This window comes from Triturus cristatus, chromosome 10, assembly GCF_964204655.1.
Source record: "Triturus cristatus chromosome 10, aTriCri1.1, whole genome shotgun sequence".
Lineage (NCBI taxonomy): Eukaryota > Metazoa > Chordata > Amphibia > Caudata > Salamandridae > Triturus > Triturus cristatus.
In genome coordinates, this window is record NC_140593.1 from 679,957,941 (window position 1) to 679,970,802 (window position 12,862).

General features: G+C 43.0%; 1 protein-coding gene across 1 annotated transcript in view; it reads right to left on the minus strand.

The window, feature by feature from the left end:
* Positions 1-12,862, minus strand: part of LOC146789902 (uncharacterized) — a 295,834-nt gene that overhangs the window by 134,517 nt on the left and 148,455 nt on the right. Inside the window, exon 2 of the mRNA XM_085628178.1 lies at positions 8,311-8,359. Within this exon, the coding sequence (XP_085484304.1) occupies positions 8,311-8,359 (49 nt within the window). The remainder of the gene's footprint in view (positions 1-8,310; positions 8,360-12,862) is intronic.

The window sequence follows — 12,862 nt, forward strand, 5'->3', positions numbered from 1 at the left end:
TTCAAACTGCATAGTATGTTAAAACGTTATTTTTCCCTCCAGTCTTTAATTATCCTAATGTTGTTAAAGGGTTTTTTTGGGGTGGAAATACATTCTTTTTATAGTACAGCCAACCACTAAGGTATGTTTTAAATCCTGAGCCCGTACTTCCCCGGATCAAACACTTTAAAAATATACTGCCTACTTGTATGGATGGCATGAGATTCCTACAACTTGTAATCCTGACTGGCATATGGATAATTTTCCGTAGACTGATTTACACACATACAATTCGTTGTCTCTGCATAATGTATGTATGATGTAAAGTGCTCTGACACCCTACACTGGTATGAGGAGCTCATTAAAACCAATGGAACACATGAAAGAGAGAGGTTAGTACCCTTCTATTTCAGACGCTTTGCAGTAGTTTCAAGACCTTAGTTTCTCGTTGCTCATATGGGTGTAACTTCTGATATTTATCTTTCTCTGTGGACTGCATTTCTTTATTTTACTCGCAAGACAGTTCCACTTCTAAGTGTCACACATTTGGCCATTGAATGTCTCTCATAGTCGCACTGAAACTATGAAAACGCCACACATAAGCAATCTCAAACCTTGGCAGCTATGCCCTATATAATATGTATTACTGACCTTCAAGGCCAAGAAACATTTGAGAGGATTGTACCTCCTGCTAAACACCTTTCAGAAACAATCCTATGTCACAGCTGCATAATAGCCCATACTTCACAACAGTTCCATGATGTACATGTTTGGATTTGTGTGACTGGGTGAATTGGAGCCAGTGGATGGACGTGGCTGCCACACAGTGGCACACTTGCTGGGATAGGGGAGCAGTTGAGACTCGGACCGATGTGTGGGAAGGGGACACATTGCATTGGGTGTGTTGAATGCTGTGGTGAGCAGGATTTGAGGGAGGCTGCGCCCACCTGTGGAATTGTTCTGTGCTGGTGGTGGAGTGGGACACAGGCCGTTCGGCACATGCGTCGGGGCGGTGAGAGATGGGCCCAGACTGTGGCGGGGTGTGGGAGTCCCTGGCACGGATCTCGATTGCCTTGGCCTATAACGTGGATTCATTAGAGTGAGCTGACTCGCGGACTCCGGCCGCCGCGGTGAGCATGTGGGTGATGGCATGGTGGATGGGCGGACCTTGGGAGAGCCAGTGGGACGCTCGTGCAGATCACAATCAGGCAGACTGACGGATATGTTTGGAGGTATTTGGAAGAATCACACCGGTATGTTTGGGCGAGTGGCCCCGGGGTGCTGCGCGTGGCCCTCTGCGGCTGCGAGTTTAGATGGTTGGCATTTGCTTGCACTGGTTGGTGGACTGGTGTAGAGCTGGCATTCCGGTGATACATGTGAGAAATATTTGTGCCCGAGGTTTGACAGTGGGGTGAGATTCGAAATTCGAGTCGAGACTTGGCCTCGCACGGTCACGGGGCTGCGGATGCCATGGGCGGCAGTCTGTGGGATGGCCCAGGGCGCCACGGACTCTAGCTACGCCCTATTCCAGTTCTGGGGCCCTGGAGGTTGTTCTTGCTACAAAGAGCTGTGAAGAACTCAAGAATCTGAAAAATCTACGCTTTGCTCTTCTTGCAGCTTTTTTATTTGATGCTACACTGTTATGTGGGAGAAAATCCCAACGCACAGCCCCGTGCGTGGAAGATATTAAAGCAGCACCTGCCTGCTGCCCAGAAAACCGGCACACGCCGAGTCCTGTGCACCGATATCACTGCACCGACTCCGACACAGGCCCCGCTGTGCGGCTAAAAGAATAGACGCATCACCTGTCAGTTGCTACAGAAATTGACACAGTGCCTGGATCACCTCCACATTGACCCTTAGCAGCTGAATTTTCTCATGCATTGCACCTGTGTGTCAAATCCAGGATGACGCTGGGCTTTCAGTAAGAAACTGACGCATCACCTCCTCTACAGTAAGGAACCAAAAAAGCATCACCTACCCTGCGTGGCAGTAAGGAACCGACGCATCACCTCCCCTGAAGCAAGGAGCTGATGCATCACCATCCATGCGCCTGTTTTCGTCCCGGATTTTTGACACATTTGATGTACTTTGTGCAAAATTGATGCATTCATAGTTTTCTATGGACAGAACTGTGTTCTACTTTTTAAGAATCATATTTCAAATTGTGTATGTTGGATTTGTGTTGTTTTGGTATGCAATTGTTTAGATAAAGTTCCTCTATTTTCCTAAACTGGTGTGGTGTCCATTTGTGATGTTTCCACTGTGTTGCTGTGGGTTATGTACACATGCTTTACACATTGCCTTTGTAGTTTAGCCTGACAGCCCTGTGCCAAGCTACCAGAGGGTGAGCACAGGCAAACTTCGGTTTGTACTTTACTCATCCTGACTAGAAGGAAGGCCCCCTACTTGGATAGGGTGTATACCACTGCCAACTAGACACTCCCAATTCTAACATCCCCCAAACATTTTACCTGCTTACCTCCTGTTTTTGCTGATTCTTTTTGCTGGTCTTAAGACACATAGGGCAAACGACAGCATTGCAGGCACATGTCAGAGTCATGTCTGAAAGGCAAGCAGGCTTGGAGCAGAATCGTTCACTTACCAGCATTACTAGCTGTGGGTTGACAAGACTGAGGCACTGTTGGTCACATGTGTTGCTACTGTCGTGTACTGCAGGCCTGTGATAGACTCCTGTTGTTAAAGCTGATAACAAAAGCCTGGATACGTAATGCTGGTCTGACAGAACTGCTTTTTAGGACACTGGACCTTCATTCACACAAGATAAACTTGTACCCCCCTAGATTTCAGATGTGATCAGTGATGTAATATGTAAGGCCATAAGCATTGCATCACAGCGGTGCAAGTTATACTTATGTAAGATACATACAACTGCAGACTTCCCTGCTTTTTTCAGTGAATTTCTGGAGGTTTTTTGAATGAAAGTTAAAATTTGACTGTCTTTCTCACGTATAACTCCACTTTAACCTTTGTTTTTTCAGTGAATTTCAGTTTTACAGCATAATGTAATATGTTCTTATGATACATTTGGGGCCAGGCCCTGTGCCCAACACATCACCGCTCATGGCCTATGGCCATGCTCAGCAGCGGAGTGGGGGTTGGTAGCAGGGGTGAATTGTTGGCTCACTGACACTTTATAATAAAAAAAACACCATTCAGTACTTCTGTGAGAGTCCCATGGGACCATACAGGGAAGCCGTGCTGCCCCCCACATGACTGTGGTAAGCCAAAAGAACTTGTTTTTGATTTTTGGCCCCTACATGGGGTAAGGGCTCAGGGTATCCCTGTCTCGGAACTTTAAACATTTCTTTTTTAAATTTGTTTTTCAGGACTCATTCACCTAGTCTCCGAGTTCTAAAATGGCAACAGCAACACTTTTCTTCATATTGTGGCCACCAATCACATTGCGTGGTCTCAGGGGTGTCTCGTGGGACTGAACAATCAGGTTGAGCCTTTAGACATTTTTTCCAGAGTGAGTAACTATAAATTGTAAACCTTCATTTCTCTAAGATGGCTGAACAGAATCACATAGACATACACACAGTCTGACAGGTGCATGTGGTGCCACCTCCAACACTGGAGCTTTGTCTGTTTCAGATACAATCTTTGTAGATAAGTGAATTGTCTGAACTTCAGTCTATTGCTCCTTGGTGCCTGTTTAGTATGCATGCATATCCTGTACTTCAGCCGTGGCATTTGTGTTCTAGCCAGCCAACCAATCGTCCCTAAAGGTATGCAGTCATTTTGTTGGAGTACTCAATAGTATTAACTGTAATGTCAATAGGTGTTTCCCACTCTTCTGTAATCCCACTGTACTGACTACAGGCGCTTCCTTAGGTTCGATTTGTGTTGGCCTAGATTGCCCTTTACTGCTTGCATCAACCTTTCATACTGCAGGAAAAAATCAGTTTATTTATTAATGTGACATACCTTTTCTTTGTTGCCTGTACAAAGTGAACGTGTGCGCACAAGGGGACTTCTATTGTGTGGAGGCATATAATGCCTAGCATATCTGGATTAAGGTGTATCTGAGTACTGACACAACTTAGGGAAGTTGTGTATCTTGGAAAGGTGCAGCATATCACTAAACTACCATATCAGGGGATCAACCCTATCTGTCATCAAACTGTTTTTCTGAGATCTTCTGCCTTACACACTATTGCATAGCACACTTAAGTTGTGCCACACAGTAATATAGTCCTAGGTTTGATAGCTGTATAACTCCCTTTTCTTATAGTTTTCTTGCAATTTTGCCAATGCTGCCCTATGGCTTCCATTTCTCGATACCAATTTACTGAGGACTTTATCAAGGGATCTATAAAGCTGGCTTTCAGACACCAGAATACCCTGGAAAAAAATAAGAATTGAGGGGATCAGGGCAAGGCAACCCTCAGAACTACTGTGGTGGGCAGTGTTTGAAGTTCACTCACTTCTCACAGTATCTGCGACAATGGTACCACTTTTTGGTAGGGTTATATAGGGTGACAGGCCTGGAGCTTTAACAAATATACATACTGTGCTCTCTCCACCCTGCCTGAGTCAAGACATGTGTTCTGCTCCTCAGTGAGGCATCAACCAGGCTGTCCTGGTGGGATCGGCCTTGTGGAGGGTGGGAGAGGCAAGCTGCCACCCAGGCTCTAGTGCCGTTAGGAAACAATGTAAGTTAACCTTGGGGGCTGGGTTTAGGACAGCTGCTGGTAACGCATTATGGTAAGATCTCTGTGCTCTGCAGCAATGACCAAAATTACCTGGCCATGCTGAGGCTACTTATACTCTTGAATGAAACTTCTGAGTAGTAGGTGCATATTAACAGAACCAGCCGCGGTCCGTGCAGGTAACAGTGCTGGGGAGGTGGGGACAAGTGGGGGGGGATTTCAAGGGCCGATGCAGAGGGAAAGTTAAATAAATAAATAATTTTCCCTCGGCATCGTCCCTCAAAATCCCCCTCCCCCAACGCGGCCCCACCGCTGTTACCTTCACAGACCGTGGCTGAACAGGACTATAAAGAAGGCGGTAATGATGTGGTGGTTTGAGACCCCTCCATAAATTCCTTTTCTGGCTACTGTGCTGAAATGATAAAGATTCATAGTACTGCTGTGAGAGTAATAACCACTTGACACCTACTCTAGTGCTATTTAATAAAAGATGAGCCCAATGTGGGACTGAAGCGGCTTATTCTAAAACCACCAGTGGATCATAACCAAGACAGTCGGAATTATGCTATTCTGCAGCTGTAGCATTTCTGGTCTAAATATGGATTTACCACACTTGTCATATAATCCATCGTCTGCTGCATAGTTTGCAAATTCCGACAATAAAGATTCTGTTTCTATCTCAAACAGACTAAAAAAAGCACACAGCAGCAGGACCATTGTAAAGACTAAGGGCCCGATTGTGAGTTTGGCAGTGTGGGAGCGGGACCGCCACACCTCTGCCCAGCTCCCACACTGCCAAACCTGTTTGTCCGCCAGATTACGACTTTAACAGTCACTGGTGGGCGGTTCTTTGGCGGTCCAACAGCAGGGTCTATAAAACAGGCACTGCAATGGGAACGTCAAAGACAGTACCTGCATAGCAAAGACTGGTGCAGTCCATGCTGTGCAGGTACTAGGGTGCATGCACAAAGGGGGCACTCTCCTGCATGTGCCCCATGGGCCGGATACATAAGGGGACCCTGTATGGCCCTCTTTGTTTCGTCTCTGCCACGGTTTTTATGGTGTAGGAACCACCATGAAAACCGTGGCAGAGAGGAAACTCATAATATGCTTGGTGAGACCACGGTGGTCCTGCAAAGCATTCTGCGGCCTCAAGGCCGCAGAGGGTGGTTACGGCGGTGCAATGGCGGTCCCACCACCCTATTTGTAATAGGGCAGACAGACTGCGGGTGCCATGGTGGCTGGACCGCCACTACTGCGAGTCTGGCAGTCCTCGGACCACCAGACTCATAATTAGGCCCTAAATAGTCACCTTTGAGTGGTTCACTGTTGTACTCAGGTGTTAACCTGCTACTAATGAGGCGAAACATTTGCCAATACAGTAAATTATGTCAATTCATTCAAAGTATTGTCAATACATGTTAAACTGAGAAAATAGTGAAATACAGCCTTAGAAAGAGTTCAGGAATTTGAGTATCTGGGGGTGACCTTAAATGAAAAAATGCTCTGGGCCACCCAATTAACCAAGGCCAATCTTAAATTAATCCAAACTTCAGGGGGGTCTAGCAAAATTTTTTAAGAACACACATTACAAACCACTAAGTCCCGTGATAGAAATGTATAAAACCCAGATAAGAAGTGCTACCCTATATGGTGCCGAGATTTGGGGACATTCTACAACTAACTCTATTACAATTACCGAGAACAAGTTTCTCAGGCGGTTAGTTGGGTTTACCACAAAGCACTCCTTTAACTCCCTTGCGCCTAGAACTTGGCGTAAGACCTATCACTAAAGAGGCTGGTTGTAGGCCTCTCCTTTATTGGAGAAGGATTTGGACAACCCCGGAACTAGTGTCATTTAAAAATGAGCTGATTGACATCCTTAGTACCCCCGGGAGTGGGAGATACCCGTGGCTTGCATACATTAAAAAATATCTAATTCTCATGGGGCTTGGCGATTTATGGGATAATCCAAGTGTCACTTGTTTTAATGTTACACGTAAAAGACTGATTGAAAGGTACTGGGAGGTACACGTGAATGATCTGAATATAGGTACAAGGTCTGGGCCCATGTCTTTCACATTTCTAGAGTTTAAATGTATATATGCCCTGGAACCAGTCCTTGATGTGATCCAACCCACTCTCGCCAGGAAACTTTCTGCAGTTCCACCATGGATGTCTCCCGCTCCATGCTGTGACGAATAAATGGTCCAACGGTACAGATAAGGGTTGCCCCGCATGTTTAGCTAATGAAGAAACTGATTTACATGTTCTGTTTTTTTGGGAAGGCTACTGTAAAATCCGACGGAGTGAGCTCATAAATTTATGTAGGAACTTGGGCTCTTCACGTTGTATGGAAGTTTATAGACTGCTAAAAACAAACACTGATCTTCCTATTGTCTATGCAGTATCCAGATTTTTATATCGCATGTGGTGCATCACGGCAAATCTTTTGAAAGAGAAATAATTTCTTATCCTATTCTTAAAACTTGTAAATATTTTAACCTTGTTATTTTAACTCTCCAAACTCTCGCCTTATATTTAATGACTTGTAAAATGGATTTTGTATATTGATGTCTCTTTTATGGATTATGCCGAAATAGAGATATATTGACTGACTGAAATACAGCCATTCAGTGTGTCACTTTACACTGCATAATTAGCTTCTTCTTGCAGCATAATTTAGTCGATCCTGTCACATAATTTGGTTCTCAATTGATCATAATTCCAATGGCCCTGATCATAACAGACAGCATCTACCTTAAAAACCACGTTTCAAGTAAAATTCATGAACTATTGTCTGCCTGCCCAGCCTTCCTTCATGAACTGGGCAGCAATGCAGATGAAAAACATGGTCGTGTCAGAATATCGAGCACAAAAATATTATGTTCTGAATATGGAGAGAAACAGGACACACACAGAGAACATGTAACAGAGACACCAAAGGAGAACAGGAACAGATTAATGGAGACTGGATAGAGAAAAAGGTATGATGGAGACACAAGCATAAACCGAAGCACAGTACGAGTTGGAGAATAGAACCAGAGGGGATGTTACACTGCAAGGTAGGTAGAGGAAATGAGTTACGGATGGAGAAGGGAAACACAAAGAGCAGTGGAGGAGAAGAAAAGAAACACGGGTGAAGATACCTTCCTCAACATAACTCTGAAAGATATAGGTTTGTATTTTCAAATGCTTACATTCTTTCATCATGCTGTTGCGAGCAAGTGTTACCACTCCACTGTCCATGAGCACAATTGCACTGCTGTGAACAGCATTAGCACAAATATTCCATTGGCATACAACAGGACACCATAATTTTAATGGCAATTTGCGTGGCACGTGACTTTTGACGGGCATATGCTCTAGCATACAAGGTTTGAAGGCAATTCAAACCGCTGTGACATGGAGAATGTTGGTTTTTTTAATAGTTTTTAAAACAGGTATGCTTTTGCCTGGTACTTAATGCCCCACAAAAGAACGACTGGATTGAAATCTAAGTAAGGTTCTGAATACTGCGTGAGATATCTGGAAAAATATAGCTCTTTAGTGGGTAAGGGCCACATGCATGACAGTAAAAACAGTTGACAGGACAACTGATGTGCCATCCATTTAGGTGGTTACTAGATTTGTAATGTCTTACAGACTGACTCACCAATCTCATCCATAATGTTTTCAACAGCTGCAGGCTCAGTGGCTCTCTCCTGGACAGAAAATAAAAAACGATGCAATAAGTACTTCGAACACCAATGCCAAGTCATTAAATTCATCAATATGTTCCTCCCAAAAGAAATATATTAGAACGATAAAGGTAAGTAAAGACGCCTTGAAAATAACGCAAGGAATGTCAGCCATAATGCTTATATCAAGTTTCACAGATTCATAACCCTTCACTTTGCCTCCAGAAAATCCCAGATCCCACATAATACAACCTACATTTGATTAAGCTCATATTATTCTTTATTTGCCCTTGCACATCTTCCTTGCCTCCATCTCTACATACATTTGTCACAACCAGCTCTGCCATCCTTTCAGTTTATCACTTTCTATAGAAAACCGTACTTATTGAATTTTCTCTTGTACATAAACAAAACATCAGTGCATTTACAGGTATTAGGCTTTGGTTCATCATAACAGGTAGTACAATAGGTATGTGACAGCACAATGTAAGGACCAACTCAGCAACAAAAATAACAGTAACAAGCCTGACCACATGTAGTATATGCAAGATCTGAAGTAGGTTAGGAGGGGGTTTCGGGTGTGACTACCTGTGGATCTGAAGCCAGAATTTCCAATATGTCGTCTGTAGGAAGGCATGAGTTTGAGCCAATTACGTTAGCTGCAGTGAACGTGGTTGGAGGATGCGGGTATAGAAGGCCGGGCTAAGGAAGTCTGGTGGCATCTTTTGTGTTACTTTTGGAAGTGAGGATCAGGTCGTCCCATGCAGACGCAATGGGGTGTTTGCGGAGGCCTTTTGCCTCCTCATGCCGCAGTTGCAGACTGAGCCTGATTTAGATCTTGGTGAATCTGGTCCCACCTTCACTTTTCCTTTGGATTATCCGTCCACCAACTAGGCCGTCCGCCCACTCAATTTAGAAGCTGGTGGGTCTATGGACAATAGTCCCTTTGAGTACCGCCGTCTCTGCTAGAACTTCCTCCCCCTTCGAAGGCATCATAGGCAAAAGTGGCTGATGGAGGGAGTCCAGCCAATATTACCGCCAGGCCAATCACGATGTGCCTGCCCATCGACGTAACTGTGGCAGGTAAACCTCCACACCTGAGTTGGTAATTTCGAAGGGCTATAAGATAGAAACTTAACTTTTTTATTTTTTCCACTTTCCTTTCAGTCGTGAACACAATCGTCCAAGTCCTTCCTTTTCTGCTGCTACTTGACTACGAAGCAAATCAACCCAGTCTTTGCTGGAATCAAAGGTAGGTTTCTTTTTTACTTGTTTTCTTTTGAACTGTCTCTTTACATTTGCTCTGGACTCATGCATTAAAAAAAAGTTCTAATGTGTATTGCATATGTGTGTAATGTTGTTTAAGAAATTTAAAGAAACACACCTGTATTCATTTAATTTCTAAACTTGGTGCAAGCTTCCATCATGATAATGGACACTTACACACAAATGTAACATCAAAACTCATAATGTGTCATACAGGTGTGTTTTCGTAAATTATCAAATTATAAATATCTGTATTACACCTTTTTTAAATAATTTAAATTTAACTTAACTCAGTTATTGCACTAGACAAGATAAAACGTTTCTTTCAAATAAATGTAAAATCAATGTTAGTTCTAAACTTAAACCATATTTTGTATTTATTTATGTAACGTTTTCCCTTGTCTGGTTCATTTTCTGTATTTTATTACATTGTATTACTTTTTATTTAAGGTGTAATGCATGTGTGTTTATTGTTTCACTTATTAAGTTAAAATAAACACACCTGTATTAACACTTAAAAATAAATATTGCAATTGTTTTTTTGTTGCAAGTGTCCATTATCATGATGAATGCTTGCACCGAAATGTTAATGTCCATTGCATTTTTTTTCTGTTTGGCCTTTACAAGTATGTCATTTAAAGAATCTTTTGTATTTTCTATTATAAATGTGAGTAAGAATATGTATTTCACATTTTTGTCATTAACGTTAATAATTAACGAATTGTAAGTAAATAATGATGTTAGGACACACTTTGTAAAATACATTTTTTTATTTTATTTATATTTGAGATAATTCTCTCATGAACTTTTTTTCAATAAAAAAAAAAAAAGAAAAAAAGGGTTTTCTTCAAGAGCACCATGTGGCTTTGTGTCCATCACCTGCCTCCTAAACATAGATCAAAGGGTAACCTCCTAAGGAAGGGACATCTATTGGTCACGGAGCAGGCACCTCAAAAAAAATTCTTGGGATGGGCGGGTTTAGGTTTGGTAGGGGTCAAGGACAAATAGGAGAATTTGGAAGGAGTAAGGTTAGGAGGGGTAGTAGAAGATAGGCCTTTGAATGTAGAGGGAGCTGGAGTGCATAATGTGCTTGTGTCTGTATGTTTGGCAGTTGCATGTGGGTCTGGTGTTTATTGTGTATATTTGGATGTGTGTTTTTTGGTTGGTGTTTGATATTTTGAGGAGTGCGTGCATTTGCTTTTAGTTGGTGTTTTGTGTGTAGGTGTGCTTTTTTGTGGGTGTGTTGTTTTTGATGTGTGCTGTTGTGGTGGTTGGTTTGGTTGTGGTGCTTGTGTCTGTATATTTAGTAGTTGCATGTGGGTCTGTTTATTGTGTATGTTTGTATGCATGTTTTTTGGCTAGTTTTTGATATTCTGGGGAGTGTGTGCGCTTGCTTTTGGTTGGTGTTGTTTTGTGTGTAGGTGTGCTTTTGTGTGAGTGTGTGTAGTGCTAGAGGCACTCTTATGGTCTGACACCACGTGATGACCTTTGACTACCAAAATTTTGATTGTCTTTTGGTGTTTCATCTTACCCTAGCATGAATGTACAACGTCCTTCATATGCATTGTTTCTCTTGAAGGTTTCTTTCTTGTAATCTTGCAGTTTTACAGTGTGAGCTGTCACAGAGTAGAACAGCCTAGCCAAGAACAGACCGTGTGGGATGTGCATTTGAAAGCATATGAGAGAGAGAGGTGTCAAATATACTTTTTGGTCTCGAAGTGCAGCATTATGAGCAGTGGTGCACAAATATGCATTGTGTTGTACAATGAGAGATGAAGTATGTGATGCCATAGCCAGTGGTGCACAAATGTGCATTGTGTTGTACATTGGGAAGTATTATGAAGTTCTTACTATTGGCTTTGACATGGCCTCATGTCATCCTGAATTCTGACTCTGCCTTGCTTGAGCTTTTCTGTGCGCACAGACATGCCCCCAGAGTGTTTGCAAGTTGTTTGGGTTAATCACGTTCAAGGCTGTTTTGTTTTGGAGAAGAGGTTGTCGAATGTACCCTGGAAGGCTTTCATAAACTTTGTTAAGATAAATGCTGGAACATGTGAGAATGTAGATGGAACGTGGGAACTCCTTTTGCTCTGGAATGCTTGCATGGAAACTGGGCAGTTCCAGTAAGTTTCCTTGGTGCAGAGGCAAAGACTCTCAAACCTTCTAGTGCGTTTTGAGACTATAAACCTAAGGGTTGTTGACTTACAAACCGGGAATTTGGAATCCAAATGGGGGGGAAGGACACGTCTACTTCAGTACAGCGGAACCCTGGTTGCTGAGGCTCTTATCCCTGGATGTAAATCCCCCGGTCAAGAGTGGGCTAAGATACAGATGCAGTGTTTGTGCCAGGTGAAGTGTGAGAGTTTTGAATATTAACATTGTGATGTGTGGCTATGATCATTTGAGGTGTTTTTTTTGTGATGTGTGAGTGAGTCTGAGTTCACATCCAAAGTAATCATTTGATGTATTTCGTGAATATATATATCTTTCTGATTTCTTGCAGGACGTCCAGTATCATTTGCTACTTGTTTATTCATTATTATTCATACACTTAACTGTTGCATTTACCAAGTGTGTTATTATTGCTTGCATATAAATATATCTCTATACACATTTGAATGCTATATACATTTGAATGTTATTCATTTGACATCTGGGAAAGCCTTTGTTAGAGAGCATTGCATAAATAAAACCCCAAGCCTTATTCTAAAAAGAGAGTCTTTGCATTTTGTAAAGTGAAACCCTTTTCTAGGTGTTGTTGTGTTTTATGTCTTCTGCCTCGTTGTGTTTGGGCCATTGTGTGGGGTTGGTAGTATTTTGAAGGATAGGAAGTCAAGACAGTGTGTTGCTGTGGGGCTGGCTGTGGTGCTTGTCGTTGTGGTGGTGCTTGTGGGTGTGGTGGTGCTTGTGGGTGTGGTGGTGCTTGTAGGTGCTATGCGGGTGGTGGCTGTGGGTGCAGTGGTGGTTGTGGTGCTTGTGGGTGTGGTGGTGGGTATGGGTGTTGTGGTGCTTCTGGGTGTGATGGTGGTCATGGTGTGTGTAGTGATAGATGTGGGTGTGGTGGTGGTTGTGGGTGTTTTCCATGTGGGTGTAGTTTCAATAGTGTGTGTATGTTGTTTGTGTGTGTCTGTGTTTCTTGGTGTGTTTGTGTTTATGTGTGTGTGTGAGAGATTGTGCTGCTTGTGTCTGTGGAGTGGGTGTCTGCAAAAATGTGAGTGAGCTTGGGATTGGGGAAGGAGTTTGCATTTGGGTTGCTGAAGG